Source organism: Canis lupus, chromosome 16 (genome assembly GCF_003254725.2).
Source record: "Canis lupus dingo isolate Sandy chromosome 16, ASM325472v2, whole genome shotgun sequence".
Classification (NCBI taxonomy): Eukaryota; Metazoa; Chordata; class Mammalia; order Carnivora; family Canidae; genus Canis; species Canis lupus.
Genome location: NC_064258.1, coordinates 9,836,717 through 9,855,162, shown reverse-complemented (window position 1 = coordinate 9,855,162; position 18,446 = coordinate 9,836,717). Strand labels below are relative to the sequence as shown.

At 45.1% G+C, this 18,446-nt stretch overlaps 2 protein-coding genes across 12 annotated transcripts in view; one reads left to right on the top strand and one right to left on the bottom strand.

Moving 5' to 3' along the window:
- ATP6V0A4 (ATPase H+ transporting V0 subunit a4) overlaps nt 1-9,371 on the bottom strand; it is an 84,848-nt gene extending 75,477 nt beyond the window's left edge. For all 11 annotated transcript variants that reach the window (XM_049095239.1, XM_035699730.2, XM_049095240.1 and 8 more), the window contains exon 1: nt 9,154-9,371. The gene's annotated coding sequence lies outside the window, so the exon portion shown is untranslated. The remainder of the gene's footprint in view (nt 1-9,153) is intronic.
- On the top strand, nt 9,061-16,999 carry TMEM213 (transmembrane protein 213). The gene is made up of 3 exons (XM_025433921.3): nt 9,061-9,350; nt 13,172-13,243; nt 14,277-16,999. The coding sequence occupies exons 1-3, from the start codon at nt 9,206-9,208 to the stop codon at nt 14,444-14,446; spliced, it is 387 nt and encodes a 128-aa protein (XP_025289706.1). The 5' UTR covers nt 9,061-9,205; the 3' UTR covers nt 14,447-16,999.
- The last annotated feature ends 1,447 nt before the right edge of the window (nt 17,000-18,446 follow it).

Sequence of the window (18,446 nt, the reverse complement as noted above, 5' to 3'; positions counted from 1 at the left end):
ATCTCACTATCTCTCTCTCTCAAATAAATAAATAAAGTAAAAAAAAATCTGGCTCTTGATTTTGGCTCAGGCTGAGCTTAGGGTCTTAAGATCAAGCCCCATGTCAGACTCCATGCTGGGTATAGAGCCTGCTTAAGATTCTCTCTCTCTTCTTCCTCTGCCCCTCTCTGCCCTATTCTCTCAGTGTCTCGCTCTAAAAAAATAGATACATAAAAAGCACTTAAAAAAATTTTTAATGGAAAAGAAGTCTCCCTGACATTGAAAATTTTCCCAAGCCACCATAAGTACTGTTAAATGTAGTGTATCTGCTCTGTGGTAACTGCATTACCACCCTGTGAAATATTCAAGATGTATTTATTTATTTTAGAAAGAGAGAGAGAGAGCACAAGCAGGAGGGGCAGGGAACCTGGGGAGAGAACATGAAGCAGACTCTGCACTGAGCACAGAGCCTGACTCAGGGCTTGATTTCACCACCCTGAGATCACCACTTGACCCAAACCCAAAAGTCAGATGCTTAACTGACTGCACCACCCAGGTTATTCTTTTTAAAATGTATTAATTTGATTTTATAGCCTGGTTACAAGAGTAATATGCATGCAAAAAAAGAGTAATATGCATTCATGGCAGAAAACTTGAAATGCATATGAAAGTGTAAAGAAGAAAATAAAAATTATCCCAAAGTGTTCATTCTAGATGTGGCCACTGCTAAAATCCTGATAGGATGCTTTCCAAGCTTTTTCTTTGTATATTCATGTATATTACAAAACTGGAATCCTACTGAATATATAGTTTCACATCTTGCTTTTTCTGCTTTGTATTATATAGCAAGTGTATTTCCAAATAATTAAATATCAGTCTAAAACATCATTTTAAAAGCTATTTTTTATTCCATTATAAGCTGCCTCTAAGCTTTCATTTTCACATTTTGTGTCATCTCTAATTATTTCCTCGGGGAAAAAATTTTCCAAAGAGCTTCACATAGAAGGAAAGGTGACCAAAATAAATTAACACTTACAAAGTCTACAACATAGCTATAAACATCTCAATCTGGGAGACAAGACACATGGTAACAGATTGTTGTTGGCCCCAAGTAGCTGACCAAAGAAACCAAACCAAAAAAAATCATGATTCATCCTAGGTCTTAAATTATTTCTACAAACAATTGTGTGTAATTGCAATTATGCACATAATAAAAATAACCAGGTATACAAGGAAACAAAGCAACATGAATGAAAACCAACCAACAGAAATAATGGACCATAGAAACCAATCAGGGGGGGTGAACAAATACTGGTGTTATCAAAAAGATTTTTTTAAATTATACTCACTCTGTTCATGAAGATGAAAAGTGAGACTATATAACAAAAAGTGATTTAAAAGTGTACAAAATGGAAATTCTAGAACTAAAACTAAAATAACTGAAATTAAGAATTCAGTGTATAGTTACAAAAGTCAATTAGACACAGATGATAAGAGATTTAATAAAAAATAGGGCAGAAGAAAATGTACAGAATAAAGCCCATGGAAACAAAAGCATAGAGAATAAAGAAGAGGGTAAGAGAATTAGAGTCTAAATCTAACCTCTGTGTAATTGGAAGACCAGACAGAGAGAGAAGAATGGGACAGAAGTAGTATTTGATGGCCGACAACTTCTCAATACTGATTGAAGACATCAAACTCCATATTTGGTTGCCTACAAACCCCAAGCAAGATTAATTTAAAAAAAATCCATATTTGAATGTATTGTAATAAAACTTCTGAAAACCAAAGGCAAAGCAAAAATCTTACAAACAGCCAAAGAAAAAAGAGACAAATTATTTACAAGGGAGCACAGTTAAATGGACAGTTCTCAACAGAAAAAATGGAAGTCCAAAGAAATAGAATATCTTTAAAGCACTGATAGAAAGTATCTATCAACCTAGAATTCTACACTCAATGAAAAAAAAAAAAAAAGAAAGAAAGAAAGAAAATAACTTTCAGGGAATCCCTGGGTGGCTCAGCGGTTTAGCACCTGCCTTCTGCTCGGGGCGTGATCCTGGAGTGCCGGGATGGAGTCCAGCATTGGGCTCCCTGCATGGAGCCTGCTTCTCCCCCTGCCTGTATCTCTGCCTCTCTCTTTGTGTCTCTCATGAATAAAGAGATAAAGTCTTTAAAAAAAAAAAAAAGAAAATTCAAAAAAAAAAAAATGAAGAGAAACCTATCCTAGATCATTAATCATTTCACCAAGGAAATACTTGAAGATATTCTTTAAGGAGAAGAAGCATCATAGATGGAAGACGAGACATTCACAAAGGAATCCAGAACAATAAAGTGGCAAATATATGAATAAATTTAACATAAAACATTCACTGTATAAAAATAGCAATAATGAGTTACCAAGTTAAAAAAATATATATGTATATAGTTAAGATACATGACTGTCATGATATAGAAATCAGGAGTAGTAGTATTACAGTTCCAAGCTCTTGGGGATCACTGGGTGGCTCAGTGGTTTAGTGCCCTCCTTCGGCCCAGGGCGTGATCCTGGAGTCCCGGATCGAGTCCCACGTCAGGCTCCTTGCATGAAGCCTACTTCTCCCTCTCCCTGTGTCTCTGCCCTCTCTCTCTCTCTCTATGCCTCTCATGAATAAGTAGATAAAAATCTTTAAAAAAATAAAATAAAAAATAAAGTTCCAAGCTCTTTACATTATTTGGGAAGAGGGTAAAAGTATCAGTTAATATTAGACTTTGATAAGACAAGAATGCACACAGTAAAAAATGGAATGAAAAATTCAATCCAAAAGTGGTGGAAAAAAAAGAAAAAAAGGGATGTGAAACAGATGGGAAAATCAGAGAGCACTGGTCAGATGGAGAGTCAAACCCAAACCAATCAGTATCAGCACATCCCATGTAAACAGATTAAGCGGCCAAATGAAAGACAAAGAATCTAAGACCAGGTTTTTAAAAAATCCTTCACTATGTTTTCGAAAAGTACACATCAAAAACATGGTAAGAATTTAGAAAAGTTGAAAGAAATGTTGGGAAAAGACCCAGCATGCAAAACTAAGCAAAAGAAAGATGAGTTAGCTATCGTAACATCAGACAAAGTAAACTTGATGGCACAAAGTATCACTAGAGATAGAGAGGGATTTTACAAAATGATTTTTTTTTTTACAAAATTATTTTTTTAAAGAAGGTTCAATTCACCAGCATTTCAATTCTATATTTGCATGAGACCTAATGACAGCCTCAAATATTTAATGCAAAAATAGACGAAACTACAAAGAAAACAGAGAAATCCACAATCATCTGTCTCGATATTTAACATAATAAGCAGGCTAGATTTTTAAAAACAGGAAAGATATAGGGGATGTGAACCACACAATTAGCACTCTTGACCTAATGGACTTACACAGAACACTGTTCCCTACAACTGCATGGCACATTCTTTTCAAGCACTACCGAATGTTTACCAAAAATGGCCATCTGATAGGTCTTAATGAATAGCAAAACATAGAAATCATCAAAGTATGCTCACGGATCACAGTGCAACCTAAGAAGATGGGAAGGAATGAGATCCAGGGCCTACATGGAAGATGGCCTTAGCTGAGAAGAAATCCCATCCCTTTGTTCACCCTACTTCTCTCTGGTACCACTGCCCACCCTAGTGCAAGAGCTGAATGAATTATCCTAGGGAACTGCTCAAAAATGGTTCCAAACGGTGGACTCAAGACCTCGTTCACTCGATTACTTTGATCAATTCTAGGGCATGATCTCGAGATTGAACTCCATTTTTCTTTCTCACTCTTTCCAAATTATAAACCCATAACTGAGCAGCAGGGAGTGTAGTTAAGCTACCCCGCAAACTAGATCCTGCTTAGGTGAAGCTACGTATTTCAGCCCCATGCACCATTTACAGACTGACATTATTTTGTGAAAACAGATCCTGACAAAGCCCTCTACAGAAAGAGCCATGGATCTACCTCTGGTCAGAAGTTAGGGAATAGCAGGCATAGTCGTGGTGAGGGCCATGATTCTCTACAGGATGGGTTAGTTGGAAATGAACCCCAAGTTCAAAGCCAGTGGTCTCTTCTTTTCCCAAAGGTGGAAGACGGAAAGGGGCCTACCAGAATCACAAGGGAAGCTTCCTTAACATATAATATCCTATCTACAGGAAGCCACTCCAGGCCACAGAATGCTGGTTTTGTCTTTTACCACACTAAACACTGTGCCCCCTCCTTTTCTTTTTTAAATGCAATTTTATCAGGGAAAACATGAACTAGAAGGCAGTGAAGGCCACAGAACTACCACCATCTTGGCCAATCCCATCTCAACCACTACCATGGAGCCTGGCCACATTTTAGCCTGGACTTTTTTTTAAAGTATGTGTAACCAAACACTTATTTCAACCATTAAAAAAAATCTTGAGGAAGTTCCTGTAGAATGTCTAGCTTTGAGCAATTTAACTTCCCGGTATGCTCTCCAAAGCAAACCTAATGTAAAATGTATGAGAGAGTTGCTAGGTGAGGTAACCAGCCGCATGGAGTTATTAATTAAAGACCTGCTTTAAAAAAAAAAAAAAAAAAAAAACTAATAATAGTGACGTTTGTAAAAATAGTTGCTTTGCTGCTCTTCCTTTGGGAATTAATGAGTTATCAGATACCAGTCAAGTCCATCCAGTTCTATTTTAGGGTAAGAAAATTTTTTCATCTGTTAAGAAAATGTTTGTCTTTCAATTGACTTGGAAACACCTAATCTAAAACAGTCCCAGCCAAACAACACTGTGTTGAAAAGAGAGAGAGTGGGGACAGATTATTGTCCTTGCTCTTTCCATCAGTTACATCCAGAGTTGCTTTCACTGGTATGATGCGATATGATACTGTCTGTTTAGATCAGTGGGTTCTACTCAAACCACTGTCAAAAAGACCCCAGGCAGGGCTGTTTCAAATCCCTGCATGTCCCAGGCTGTCATCATTTTGGAAGGACACGATCTGCTCACATCAAATATATTAAGATGCACCCAACATCCTATGTTAGATTGCTTCTGTTTATGTATTTAAAATGAATTGTATAACTTTGCTGTTGAAATCTTTTTTTTTTTTTTAAGATTTTATTTATTCATGAGAGACACACACAGAGAGGCAGAGACATAGGCAGAAGGAGAAACAGGCTCCCTCCCCTGCAGGGAGCCTGATGTGGGATTTGATCCCAGGACCCCGGGATCATGCCCTGAGCCAAAGGCAGACGCTCAACCACTGAGCCACCTAGGTGTTCCCATCTTTTCTTTCTCTCTCTCTCTTTCTTTCTTTTTTACTTTTTTAAAATTTAAATTCAATTTGCCAAAATATAACACCCAGTTAAGTGCCCTCCTCAGTACCTGCCACCTAGTTACCCTATCCTCCCCGCCCACCTCCCCTTCCGCAACTCTTTGTTTCCTAGAGTTAGTAATCTCTCACAGTTTATCTCCCTAATTTTTCCCACTCAGTTCCTCTCCTTTCCTTATAATCCCCATATTTTCTTTTTGAATGCACAGTCTGAGATCTGAGCACCTCTTTACAGGTCTCAAGCATTTTCAAGACCCTTGAAAATCTTGTTGACCCCATGCACTGTTGTCCTCTCTAGTGCTCGCGGGATACACCAGCCCTGGTCTATGAAGCCTATCACGGAGTTTACTGTGAGGGAAATGTTGAGAACAGTGTCTGTCCCATTAAGGAATGTCATCTCTGTGGAGGATCCAAGGAGAAAATGTCTCTCTAGTGCTGGTATCAAGAGCAGTCGTACTCACACTGTTGTTTTGCACCTTGCAAGCTCATGAGTCAGACAGGTGGCCTGCGTGCAGGTGACTCTTTCTTCACACTAATTACCACAAAGCTTAGAAAACAAGTGTGCCATTTTGTGCTCTAAACTCACGGATCCATCTCATATTTCCTACCTTAAATTTCTCTTTACCTCATTTCTTCCCATTCATTTTAAATTTACTTTATCTAGCTTATTAATTCTATGTAAGCTTCCTTATACCCTTTTTTGGACTGAGGCAGGATATAAATAAATACATAAATAGCATTATTTTTCTCCTAAAACTGCCTTTGTTCCACATTTTCAATGTATGATGATCCTTCTGTTTAAATGATAGTTAACATTTACTGAGTACTGAGCATTTACTGCTCAGCCAGCAGCACTATGTGAAGCACTTCAGATGGATTACTTCCTTAAGTCATCATAACAAGTCATGAGATAGATCCTATTCCTTTTCAGATAAGGAACCTGACGTATAAAGTATCTTGCCAGGGCCACTCAGCCAAGAAGAGCTGGGCTGGAATTCCACCCCAGGCTGGCTTCATGGCCACCCACCCGCCCCAGCTGGAAACCTTCACTCAGGATGCCACTCCCTGGGTTCCCTTCTGTTGATTTAGCCAGCTAAATGCCTCTTGATTCTGTTCCCCTGTTCTCTATCCTCAGTCCAGCTCTTTATTTCAGGGCTCCTTTGATCTCTGGCTGGGTTTTTTGTTGTTGTTGTTGTTGTTGTTGTTGTTTTTAAGTAAGCTCTAAACTCAACGTGGTGCTGGAACTCACAATGCTGAGATCAAGAGCTACATGCTTTACCAATTGAGGCAGCCAGGTGCCCCATCTGGCTGGGATTTTTGCAACAGCTTCTTAGCGGATCTCCCTGAATCCAGGCCTGCCCTCCATGGATCTATCCTCCAGTGTTTCTGAAATATAAAGGTGTCTACATGTACAAGTTCCTTATAAGGTGCCCCAGTTGTAAGAGAGAATCCAGTTTGTTTAGTCCGCCATTCAGGACCATTTACAATAGTCAAACCAGACACACCATGAATCTATCCCGTACTCCCAAGATGGTGATTCCTCCTCAGTCAAGGGGCACACATTCGTGCTTCAGAGGTCTTGCACACACTGATCCCGTCTCCTGTGCCTTGTAGACCACACAGATTTCAAGTTTCAGGTCAAAATGGCTTCCTTATCGAGTCCCACATTAGGCTTTCCACAGGGAACCTGCTTCTACCTCTGCCTATGTTTCTGCCTCTCTGTGCCTCTCATGAATAAAGAAATAAAATCTTAAAAAAAAAATGCCTTCCTTATGGTGAAATGTTCACTGAACCCCCTCGTCCCCAAACCTCCTCCATGATTTTCCCATTCTTTGTCAAGACTTCCTCACCACACTTATGTCATCATGCTGTCATTATTTTTTGGTCTCTCTCCCTCACTGGACCCTGAGCTTCTTGAGGACAGGGACTCTGTTGCCTTACCCACTGCAGACCTCCCTCCCATACCAAATGCCCAGTACGTAGCAGTAGCTGAACATTTGACCAAGTGGCAGGTCTAAACCAGATGTGGGTACATCACCTGCAGATTAGCCTTCTTTTTTTTTTTTTTAAAGATTTTATTTATTCATTCATGAGAATACACAGAGAGGAGAGAGAGAGAGAGAGAGGCAGAGACAAAGGCAGAGGGTGAAGCAGGCTCCATGCAGGAAGCCCGATGTGGGACTCGATCCTGGGTCTCCAGGATCATGCCCTGGGCTGTAGGCAGCGCCAAACCACTGAGCCACCGGGGCTGCCCAGATTAGCCTTCTTAAAGCACTTCTGCCCCCAACCCTCCAACCCAAGAATATAGGACCACGACTAATTTGTACTTTGGGACAAATTAGAAAAAAAAATGCCTCCACTGGGCTAATGTATTCCAATAAGACTCCCTTACCCTGAGCTTACACATGGTTTACACATCCTTCCACATAGTGTCAAATGAGCAAGGATCTCTACCTCACTCTCTTGACCAGGCCAGTTCTTGTGCAAGAAGACAGTGCACTTATCTATACAAGGCAGCCCTGCATGCACACAGACAATTCCCTTGCCCTGTGTGTGCTGTTCCATTTATTAGAAAGGCCATCAGCACCCATCTGTGTAGGCAGACTTTAATACCCAGTCCAAATGTCCTCTCCTCTGTGAGTGTTTCCCTTGTGCCTCTCAGGCAGATTTAACCTCTCCACCCCAGCCCCCCCCCCCCCCCCCCCCCGTCTCTCTCGTATTCCCACAACCGCAGAAGATATCCATGTTTGAGTGTTACCATGCTGCACCACACATCTTTCTTTATTGCTGATTTCATTGCTGGACCATTAGGATCACGTTAGGCATCATTGGGTCCCATATGCCTATGAAGATGCCTTTCAGATAAATGGGGGATGTGCAATAAATGTTACTATTGGGGCACCTGGGTGGCTCAGTGATTGAGCATCTGCCTTTGGCTCATGTCTTGATCCTGGGGTCCTGGGATCAAGTCCCTCATTGGGCTCCCTGCAGGGAGCCTGCTTCTCCCTCTGCCTATGTCTCTGTCTCTCTCTCTGTGTTTCTCATGAATAAATAAATAAAATCTTTACAAATATAAATAAATGTTACTATTTGGTTCAAAGTCTTCACACAGCCTTTCTTTTGCCTCCTGATTGTTTCAAACTCCCCAGGCTGGCACACCAGTCTGTCAGTCTCATGGCTGGCCAGTCACCTCTCTGTATCCCCCTCCTCAGGTCCCCTCTGAGCATCTGGGCTGCAGCGGATTCACAGGGGACTCTCAAGCACCCCTGACCTCTGGACCTTTACTCATCTGTCCCTCCTGTCTCTAGTGCCCTCCTCTCCTCTTTGCCTGTCAAAATTCTATTCATCTTCAAGGCCCAACTCAAGCACCATATTTGTCGCGAAGCATCCCATCAGCAGATGGTGGCTTCTTGCTGCTAAGAACCAAAGCCCTTTGTCCTTCTGGAGTCATTCCTCAAACATTGCTCTGTGTTTTAATGATATATGTCTATAACGAAAGCACTTCGAGGGCAGGGATTCATTGCACAGGGTAGGTGTCAGCAAATACTGTGCTACAGAGAAGAAAGAATCCAGCGCTACATTGGCAGATGAAAGAGGCAGCAAACTCAACTTCAAGGACCTGGCAGGACACAAAACTCCTCTCCTGTCCCCTCTTTCATCAGTAGGGATAACACGTGAACTCTAGGCAGAATTGCATAAATGGCCCCTCCCTCCTCCCCTCCCCCCCCCCCCCCCGCCCCCAGCCTACATAGTTCAGCTTGCCTTCTAAAGAGGTGAGAGTGAGGAGTGACAGCTGGTTTCTTTTGCTCCACCCCTTCTCTTTTCCCCCAAACACAGAGCAGAAATTCACCTCTGACAGCACTGCTTTCAAGCTCCCGCAAGACACGGCACACACAGGACACATGGCACGCAGCCCTCGGCACACCTCTGCAGGGATGGTGCGGACAGATGCCTCCCTCTCCAGCATGAAGCGCCTCACCTCTGCGCTCCGGGCCGCCCTGGCCCTCGTCCTGCTCTTTGCCTCCTTCCACTTGGCTTGCTTGGCAGGTAGAACTGTGAGCTTTATTCTTGGCCACGCTGGGAAGAAGAGGGGAGGGAGAGAAGAGGTGGAGGAGGGGGGGAGGAAGGGGGAGGGAGGAGAAGGGGGGAAGAGGGGTGGGGGAAGGGAGGAAGGAGGATTCTTTGGCTAGGGTTGGTCCCACACAAAGAGAAGAGCAAACAGTTTTTTCTCACCGGAAGGATTAGGCAGGAGGTGGTAGGTTGGGCTGGGGGTGTCTTACGTTTACCTAAGACCTAAGACCACGATCAAATACTCAACTCCTCAGCTAGGACAGGATTAGCCACCTCTACTGGACTTTGCCACAAAGCAACAGGAAAAATGTGATGTACTGACAGTCTCTCCCATCAAGAGACCAAAATTGGCCTAAAATGACATTTTAATGGGCGCTGTGTCTCCACTGCTCCTTCTCAGGGCCCCTGGCTATTGTGATTTGCAATTGCCCCTTTGTACTCTGTTCCTCACCTGAGGTCCTCTGGTCCCTCCGTTGACCCTGTTCTCCCTTTGCAACTTCCATAAAACCCTAAGGCACAAAACCTGCCAAATGCTGTTGATGATTCTCCCACCTTCCCCAGCACAAGAGACGTGGAGTTATTACCCTGTGTGCTCATGGACGCTAGGAGGGTTGAGTAGCAGCCCCTGTCTTGCTCTCTCAGGCTGGGCTCTCCCCCTGCAGAGAGAACTCCCTCATATTCTTATGCTCCTGGCTTTGGCCTCTGGCCTTATATTTTTTAAGACTTTTAATTTATTTATTCATAAGAGACACATAGAGAGAGGCAGAGACACAGGCAGAGGGAGAAGCAGGCTCCCCGCAAGGATGGAGTCCCAGGACCCCAGGATCACAACTTGAGCCAAAGGCAGATGCTCAGCCACTGAGCACCCAGGTTCCCTGGCCTCTGGCTTTGATCTTGCCCCTGCAGCTCCTGCCCTGCCCTTGACAGATTTCCCTCTCTCAAAACTGAGCCTCAAGGACCCCTCAGGGCTGTGCCTGTCTCCCTTGTCCTCACCACCCTCCTTTGGAGTTTCAGGGTATGAGCTCTATAGCCACTCAGCCTCAACTCAATTCTGGCTTCCACAACTTACTAGCTGTGTGATGTTGAGCAAATCACTCAATGTCTCTGTGCCCCAGTTTTCTCATTTATACGGTGGGGATAATCACAACGCTTACATATAGGCTTGTCATAAAGATGAAAGGAGACTACTGCATATAAAGAACTGTTAGTAAATTAGCACAGGGTAAACACTCAATGAATGTTAGCATGTTTGTTTTATTTTCCCATACCCCTCCCTAAATAAGTATTTTATTTTTTTCATTTGTTTACCCTCACAGTGACTTGTTTATGATAGGCTCTCAAAAAACCTGACAAATTTAACTGCACTTAATTATTAGCACCCTGTACTTTGGAAGTGACCCCAAGCTGGACTAGTCTCTGACCAGCTATGCTTACGAGGGTGGAGGCTGAGGCTTAACTTCTTAGAAATTAATAACTAGACTATTTAGTTCAAACCATATAAAATTACCGATATTGACAAATTTTTTGACCTATCAAATGGCAATTTCAGATGGCTTAACCTAACACCAGCATCTGGTTAACTAGGTTTTTTTCCATTCACTTGGTCCAAATGGGGACCACTTCCATTCTAGGGCAGAGGGGAGATGAAAGTCAAGGCCAAGGAAGTTAGTTGGGTTAAAAAGGAAAATTAAATGTTGAGGAATCAATTATTCCAAAACAAATAAAGACCAAGTTCTAAGCCATTTAGCTGTAAATAATTTACAGTAACAATCAGATTGTGTCAAGGTAATTACTATACCCCAGGCAGGACATTGGAGTGGCTGGGGGGGGGAGGGGAGTGGCATAAAATCACTCTAAGCAGCAATTTCATGGCTTTGGCCAAACGAGAAGTTTCCTCCTGACTTGTCCTGCTACCTGACAACAAGCTCCTTTGAAGGACACACTGACCTAGGGTCAGTGGAGCCTTGAGAGTTTCTAAACCACTTTTTTTTTTTTTTTGCATCCTCAAAGGAAGCGGAACAGCAATATAATTAATTTCCAGAACAATTCTTTAAAATTGGCTTCTTGGTCTTGATCTACCAAGATGAATGCCATCTAACAAAAATTTTTTGGTGATGGAAGTTGTGGGGTGTCCTGATTAGGTGAGGGCCAGCGATACCGATGGTGAGAGAATTTACTCAGGGCAGAATAAAGGAGATAGAAATTTATTGAATACACTGCAAGGGAGCAGCAGGCAGGACAGCAGAGGAGGGACTGTCTGCTTCTAGGTGGTGGTGAGGGGCTATAGTTATAGGGCAGAGTGAGGGAGCGTGGGGAATGTCCTGTTTTGGTAATCTGAGGAGCTATGCCTGTTGTAATTGGTCAGTTAGGGTTCACGACTATTCCCGAGGTGGGTCGACTATTCCCGAGGTGGGTCGCTTAATGAGCCTGTTTGCATTTCAGCTAGGGGGCGCTGGGGGCCCTTGTGCCTCCTGCAAGTTTCCATTGTTCACACCTGTTGCCTAAAAGCAGCCTCTACAGAAATGTTCCATTTCTGTGCTATGCTTCCAATATGGCAGCATTTCAGAATGTGGTGATCCAGTGTGGTAACTGAGCCCTTGAAGTGTGGCTAATACTATCAGGAAGTTGCATTTTTTTATTTCATTTTAATAAATTTGAAGAGCCACATGTAATTGCCATGTTGTACAGAATAGACCTGGATCATCCATCTGCTCATTCTCAGTTATGAGAGGGAAGGTAGATGATGGTTTTTTGGAATTGAGAATCTTTATGTTCATCTCTGTAGCCCCCCCTCACCTCCACACTCTGACAGAACTTTGAGAATTTCCACTGAAGTTCTTTTTATCTTTGCGCTCCTTATTTATTGATCAAGAGACAATTCTAATGGTTGCAAATTCTAGCCATCTCTGGATTTGGTGGTATAGCATTTAATTTTTTTGATAACCATCTGCCTGAGTAATACCATCATAATCACGAGAAGTAAACAATCAAAGTCAGATTTCAACATTCATTTGTTCAAGTTTGTGAAGGGAATTGAAAGTAGTTAGGAGAAGACATTTGAGATTGTTAAGTGTTTGCTTTAATATATAGGAGAAAAACCATTTCTAGATGGAGCTATTTGCATAGGAAACAGCTAAAATAGAGTGTTTGGAAAGCTCTTTGCAGCAGGCCCTTGGCCACTGAAGGATGAGATATGAAGGAGATGAAGTGTGAAGCTGTGAGTCAATGAGACATGCAGGTAAGCGTCTCTGAATGATAATAATGAAAGGAAAAGGGAAGTGTATTCTTTTGCTGCCATAAAAACATACCACAGACTGGGTGGCTAAAACAACAGAAACTTATTTTCTGACAGTTCTGGAGACTCCAGGTGTCAGCAGGTGTGTCTTCTCCTGAGGCCTCTCTCCTTGGCTCACAGATGGCCACCTTTTCACTGTGACCTCACCTAGTCTTTTCTCTGTGCAGGTGCCTCCCTAGTGTCTTCCCTTTCTCTCAAGGACACTAGTCATATTGGATGAGGACCCACCCATATGACTCCATTTAATCTTGATTTAACCTCTTTAAAGGCTCTTTCTCCAAATACAATCACTACTGTGGGTTAGAACTTCAATGAATGTGGTGGGGACAGTCTGGCCCGTAACAGAGGGTTAGTCTTATTACATGACATCTTAAAGCACCTAGACTGGAACTTCTATAATCCTTGGTGTACTATCACCACTAACTGACAAAAAAGATTTCACTCTGTGCCTGGGAATGGATTCCCCTACTGCCTGAGACCATCTTCTGTCTTTTCCTTCCAGAAGCGAGGAACAGTGACAACTCAACCCTGACCACCCATCACCCAGACCCTGGAACCCTGGAGCAGTGCCCCAGTAAGCATCTCCTGACAACTGCCCTAAACCCAGAGCTGGCCCTGGATCTGGGAGGGACACTTAAGCCTGCTTGCTTTCTGTTGATTGGGGTCCAGTGGTAGAGTGCCAGCCTGACCTTCCTGTGCACTGGTATGGTCTGTTTGTCACCCCCAGAACTGCTTGCATAGCATATCTTAAAAGCTATCTCAGCCTTGACCCTGATGTCGGCTCACAATCTTTGGTACAGGTGGCTTGAACGACCCATCCACAGGATGGCAGCCAAACATGCATTAGAAACTTAGAAGGGGGGACGCCTGGGTGGCTCAGTGGTTGAGCATCTGCCTTGGGCTCAGGGCGTGATCCTGGGGTCCTGGGATCGAGTCCCACATTGGACTCCCTGCATGGAGCCTGCTTCTCCCTCTGCCTATGTGTCTCTGCCTCTCTCTCTGTGTCTCTCATGAATAAATAAATAAAATCTTAAAAAAAAAAAGCTACCAGTCAAGTCCAACTTCTGCCCAATGTAGGAGCTTTGTTCTGGGTACCCTTTGCCTATTTCTGTCCATCCTCTCCCTGAATACTCCTAAGGGCAAGAAGGCAGTACTTCCTAAAGCAGCAAGCATTGTTTCCACACATCCAATTAACAGAAAGTTTTGCTTTCTTCTATGTCTGGCTCCCTTTACTGCTGCCCTCCCTGAATAACCGTGCGTTCACTTCTGGGTATTTCCGAAGCCCCCATAATAGGGCAGTGACTCGTGGAGGTTGAGTGTGGGGCTTTGGATTCCTTGAGACCTGGGTTCGAGTTCTCGCTCTGCCATCTGGTGCCCCCTCTTGGGCGAGTCACAGCGTGGGCTCCTTCCAGGGAGATGGGAGTAGTTAAGTGTCGCCTCCCACCCTGCGAGGGATGAATAAGGGGACGGGCATGGAGCAGGTGACACCTGTGCAGTGTGCTTTAGCGAGCATGAGCTCTGGTCTCATTCCTTACCTGGGGGGGGGGGGGGGCGGAGGGGGCGGGGGGCTATGCACCGCGGTGTCCTTGCTGTCCCTTCCTCGGCAGACGTGGACTTCTGTCCCCAAGCGGCTCGCTGCTGCCACCCCGGCGTGGATGAGTATGGCTGGATCGCCGCGGCAGTTGGATGGAGCCTGTGGTTCCTCACCCTCATCTTGCTCTGTGTGGACAAGCTGCTGAAGCTCAGCCCGGAGGAGCCCAAGGATCTGCAAGCCTGAGGCCCCAGGGCGGCGGCCCCAGGGTGTCAGTGGCCACCCAACCGCACGGAATCATTTCACCTTTGGGGGAGGTGTCAGATTTCTAAGTAGGGAATGTCAGAATTGGACACATCAGTGGTTATAAACTCCACTACAAAAGCCTAGAAGGCTAGCTGGGGTGCTGCAGGGAAGGGGTGGGCATGAGGCCCATCCTTGTGACCACAGCAGCATGGCTCTTACCACTTCTATATACCAGACCTCTGCAGTAAGATTCCATTTGCTCCCTTTTTATTATTATTATTTTATTTAGAGAGAGAGTGCCAGCGGGGGGTGAGGGAGGGGCAGAGGGAGAGAGAATCTCAAGCAGACTCCCTGCTGAGCATGGAGCCCAGTGTGAGGCTCCATCTCTCAGCCTTGAGGTCATGACCTACCTGAGCTGAAATCAGGGGGGAGGGGTGGGGAGCGGTGCCCACGTGCCCATGCGGTTTTGGCCACCTCCGAGTTGTCCCCTCTGTACAGCGATGGTGTTGAGAAGAGACGCGAGATGGAAAGGAGGGTCTGAGGGAGCAGGGCCAGGGCTGCCCCGCACCCAAGTCCACGAGGGTCCTCCTCTTGGGCGCTGACAATCAATCCCCTTTCTCGGTGTGTGAGGTCTGCTTCCCTGCTGTGCCCCAAGGCAGGTGTCCAAGAAACACCTGGCTTCGGCTTTTGTCCACAGGCTCTTTGCTCCTAAGCTCAGAACCCTCTCACCTGTCCCCCCTCCCTCACCCCAGCCAAGGGCTTCCCTGGCATCTCAAAAAGGAGTCGCCTTCATCCTCACCTGCCACCCCTCGCCCGGGAGCATCGCTTCTCTCGCCCCTGTTCCCTGTCCAGCATCCTCCTCCGTGGCCGCCCTGCCGGACGGTACCCAACCCGGCACCTGGGCCAGACCCTCCTACATCGCCCCCCGCCCCCCACGTGGTCCCGCCGTGGCCACGCCCCAGGGCACCTGACGACGTGGTGCTGGCGCCCCCTGCTGATGACCTCCGGTAAAGCCTGACCTCCCAGCGGGGGCCCCCCCCCCCCGCCCCCACCCGGCCTGCTGTCCCCAGGATGCCCACCGCCTTCCCAGGGACAAGGGCTGCGCTCCAGGCACCCGGTCCCCATCCCCACATCTTCCACCGCCTGCACACTGCAGGCCATGCCTCAAAGTCCAGCCCCAGGGCCTGTTCTACTCACAGCCTTCCCAGACAGCCTTGGGGGACCTGCGGCTGGTGCTTTTAGGGGTGCTTCTGCTCCCTCCTGAAGCGCAGCCTTCATGAACATACATACCGTCAGTGTGTTTCCTCTTGCTCCCGGGGATGGAGAGCTCCTGGCGATGTTCATCGCACAAATGAATGCATGAACTAACGGACGCGGCCTGGCCCTGGATGTACTTATGACTATCGTTCAGCATACAGAGAGCTTCCATTTTAGGAGCGCCTGTGGGGGGCTCCATGGGTTAAGCATCTGCATTTAACTCAGGTCATGATCCCCGGGTTCTGGGATCGAGGCCCTCATCCCGGGTCCCTGCTCAGCGGGGAGTCTGCTTCTCCCTCTGCCTCTGCCTGATGCTCCCCCTGCTTGTGCACTCTGTCAAATAAATAAAATTCAAAAAAAGGAAGAAGAAAGAAGGAAGAAGAAGAAGAGGAAGAAGAAGAAGAAGAGGAAGAAGAAGAAGAACTACTTCCATTTTTCTATAAATGGTTGAAATAACCAGTCAGCTGGTTTGGCTCCTGCTCATCCTGCACACGGATGTTGCTGGTCGCCCTGAACATAGCCAGGAGGGTCAGGTGGAGGGGGAAGTCGATTCATCAGAAGGAAGAAAGGACAAAATGACTCTCCTTACGAGACCATTGCTGCCCTTTGTGAGGAAACATGGATTTAGGTTGGACAACCAAATAAACATAACACAAGAAAAGAGGCCCCTGAAGTAGGAAGAAGTATTTCCTAGAGATGGCAGGTGATTCAGAGCTGCCACGGGTTTTTGTTTTGTTTTGTTTTGTTTATTCATGAGAGACACAGAGAGAGAGAGGCAGAGACACAGGCAGAGGGAGAAGCAGACTCCATGCAGGGAGCCCGATGTGGGACTCAACCCCAGGACCCCAGGATCACGCCCTGGGCCAAAGGTGGCACTAAACCACCGAGCCACCAGGGCTGCCCTACTGCCACTGGCTCTTCCAGAAAATCTACCTATGTTTCCCAATGAGAACTGAAGGCAGTGCCTGGCTCAGTCTGCTATTTCCTTAATCTCCATTGTTTAATCAAGAAAATGGGTAGATTTACTGTGCCCTCATGTTAAACAATCGTGTGAACAAGTGTCTGCATGACGCCCCATGTGATGCTATGATCACACATAACTTAGTGTTTCTCTTTTTTTTAAACACCAAGGAAAGAGTTTCCACAATACGTGATGGTCGAACTTCTTAGAGATGGAAAGATTCAGTAAGGACCCTCTTGGATTTAACACGTGCAAGCATTTTTGAAATAAAACAGTGTGACCTCGTGGTGAGAGCACTAACTCCGAAAAGCAATAAAGAGAACAATGAAGACTGATTTCTGGCCAGTGTGAACCGCACCGAATCATTTCACCTTGGCGAGGGGGGTGGGGGTCAGTTTTCTAAGTAGGGAATGTTGGAGTTGGACACATCAGTGGTTGCAAACTCCACTACGAAAGCCTAGAAGGCAAAAAAAAAAAAAAAAAAGGCCTAGAAGGCTAGCTGGGGTGCTGCAGGGAAGGGGTGGGCATGAGGCCTGTCCTTGTGACCATAGCAGCTTGGCTCTTTACCACTTCTATATACCAGACCTCTGCAGTAAGATTCCATTTGCTCCCTTATTATTATTATTTTATTTAGAGAGAGAGTGCCAGCGGGGGAGTGAGGGAGGGGCAGAGGGAGAGAGAATCTCAAGCAGACTCCCTGCTGAACATGAAGCCTGATGTGAGGCTCAATCTCTCAGCCTTGAGGTCATGACCTGAGCTGAAATCAAAATTGAGACACTAAACCAACTGAGCCATTCAGGCACCCCTCATCTGCTGCTTCAGAAGCAGAAAGCTGGAACTCCAGGTGGTGCCTGACCTCCCTTCTGGTCTGGGCAAAGTGTAGGTACTTACATTAGAAGTGAATAATGTGTAGTTGCTGCCACTGCCACATTCAAATTCAGGCGTGTTGTGAATTGTCTTTCTTTCATCTGTACAAGAGGAAGGACAGACCAAATCCAAATAATCGTTCTTTTCTTTGAGACTAGACAGAAAGACAAGTTATATAATTTGATGGTTATACTTTCCAGGTGCTTTATCTCAGATCATCCTTCACCATGGGATCTCTTTATTCTATCAAAGCAAAGATTTGTCAATAACTTAAAAAGGAAAACCTGAAGGGGAAAACCAAGTATCACCTTCCAGGGATCTAAGAACTCCCTGGTATAAATAGCAGGACCTGCCTAACAGTAGATGTGCTTTTCATTTAAGATTTTTGCTTTTAGTAAATGATGTGGCCCCCAGCACTATCGCAGGCCATGGGACACAGAATCCACACTGTTAGGGGCATTTCTATACCAAAACATCTTGTGTAGAAATAGAATATTAAACATTAAGGTGTGGCACAATTATTTATTTGACTTTTAAAATCATCATTTTAAAGTCTATTTCTGGGGTACCTGGCTGGCTCAGTCGGGTCATGATCCTGAAATCCTTCTGTGACTCTCCACAGTTGACAGTAAAATCCATACTCTTAGGATGATCCATACAGCCTTCTGTAACTGGATCCCCAGATATTTCTCTAGCTCAACATTTACATATACTTCATGCAAACCCAGTTCTGAATTATTTCAGTTCCTCAACATGCCAGGCCCTTTCTACCCTCCCCATCTTTGTTCTTGCTGTTGACACAGCCTGGAACATACTCTTCCCAAGAGGCAGATTTCTCAGGAATCAAGGAAAACTTACACTTCAGGTCACCTTACTTATGTGCTCCCCCACCCCAGGCCTGCTACCTAATTTTGT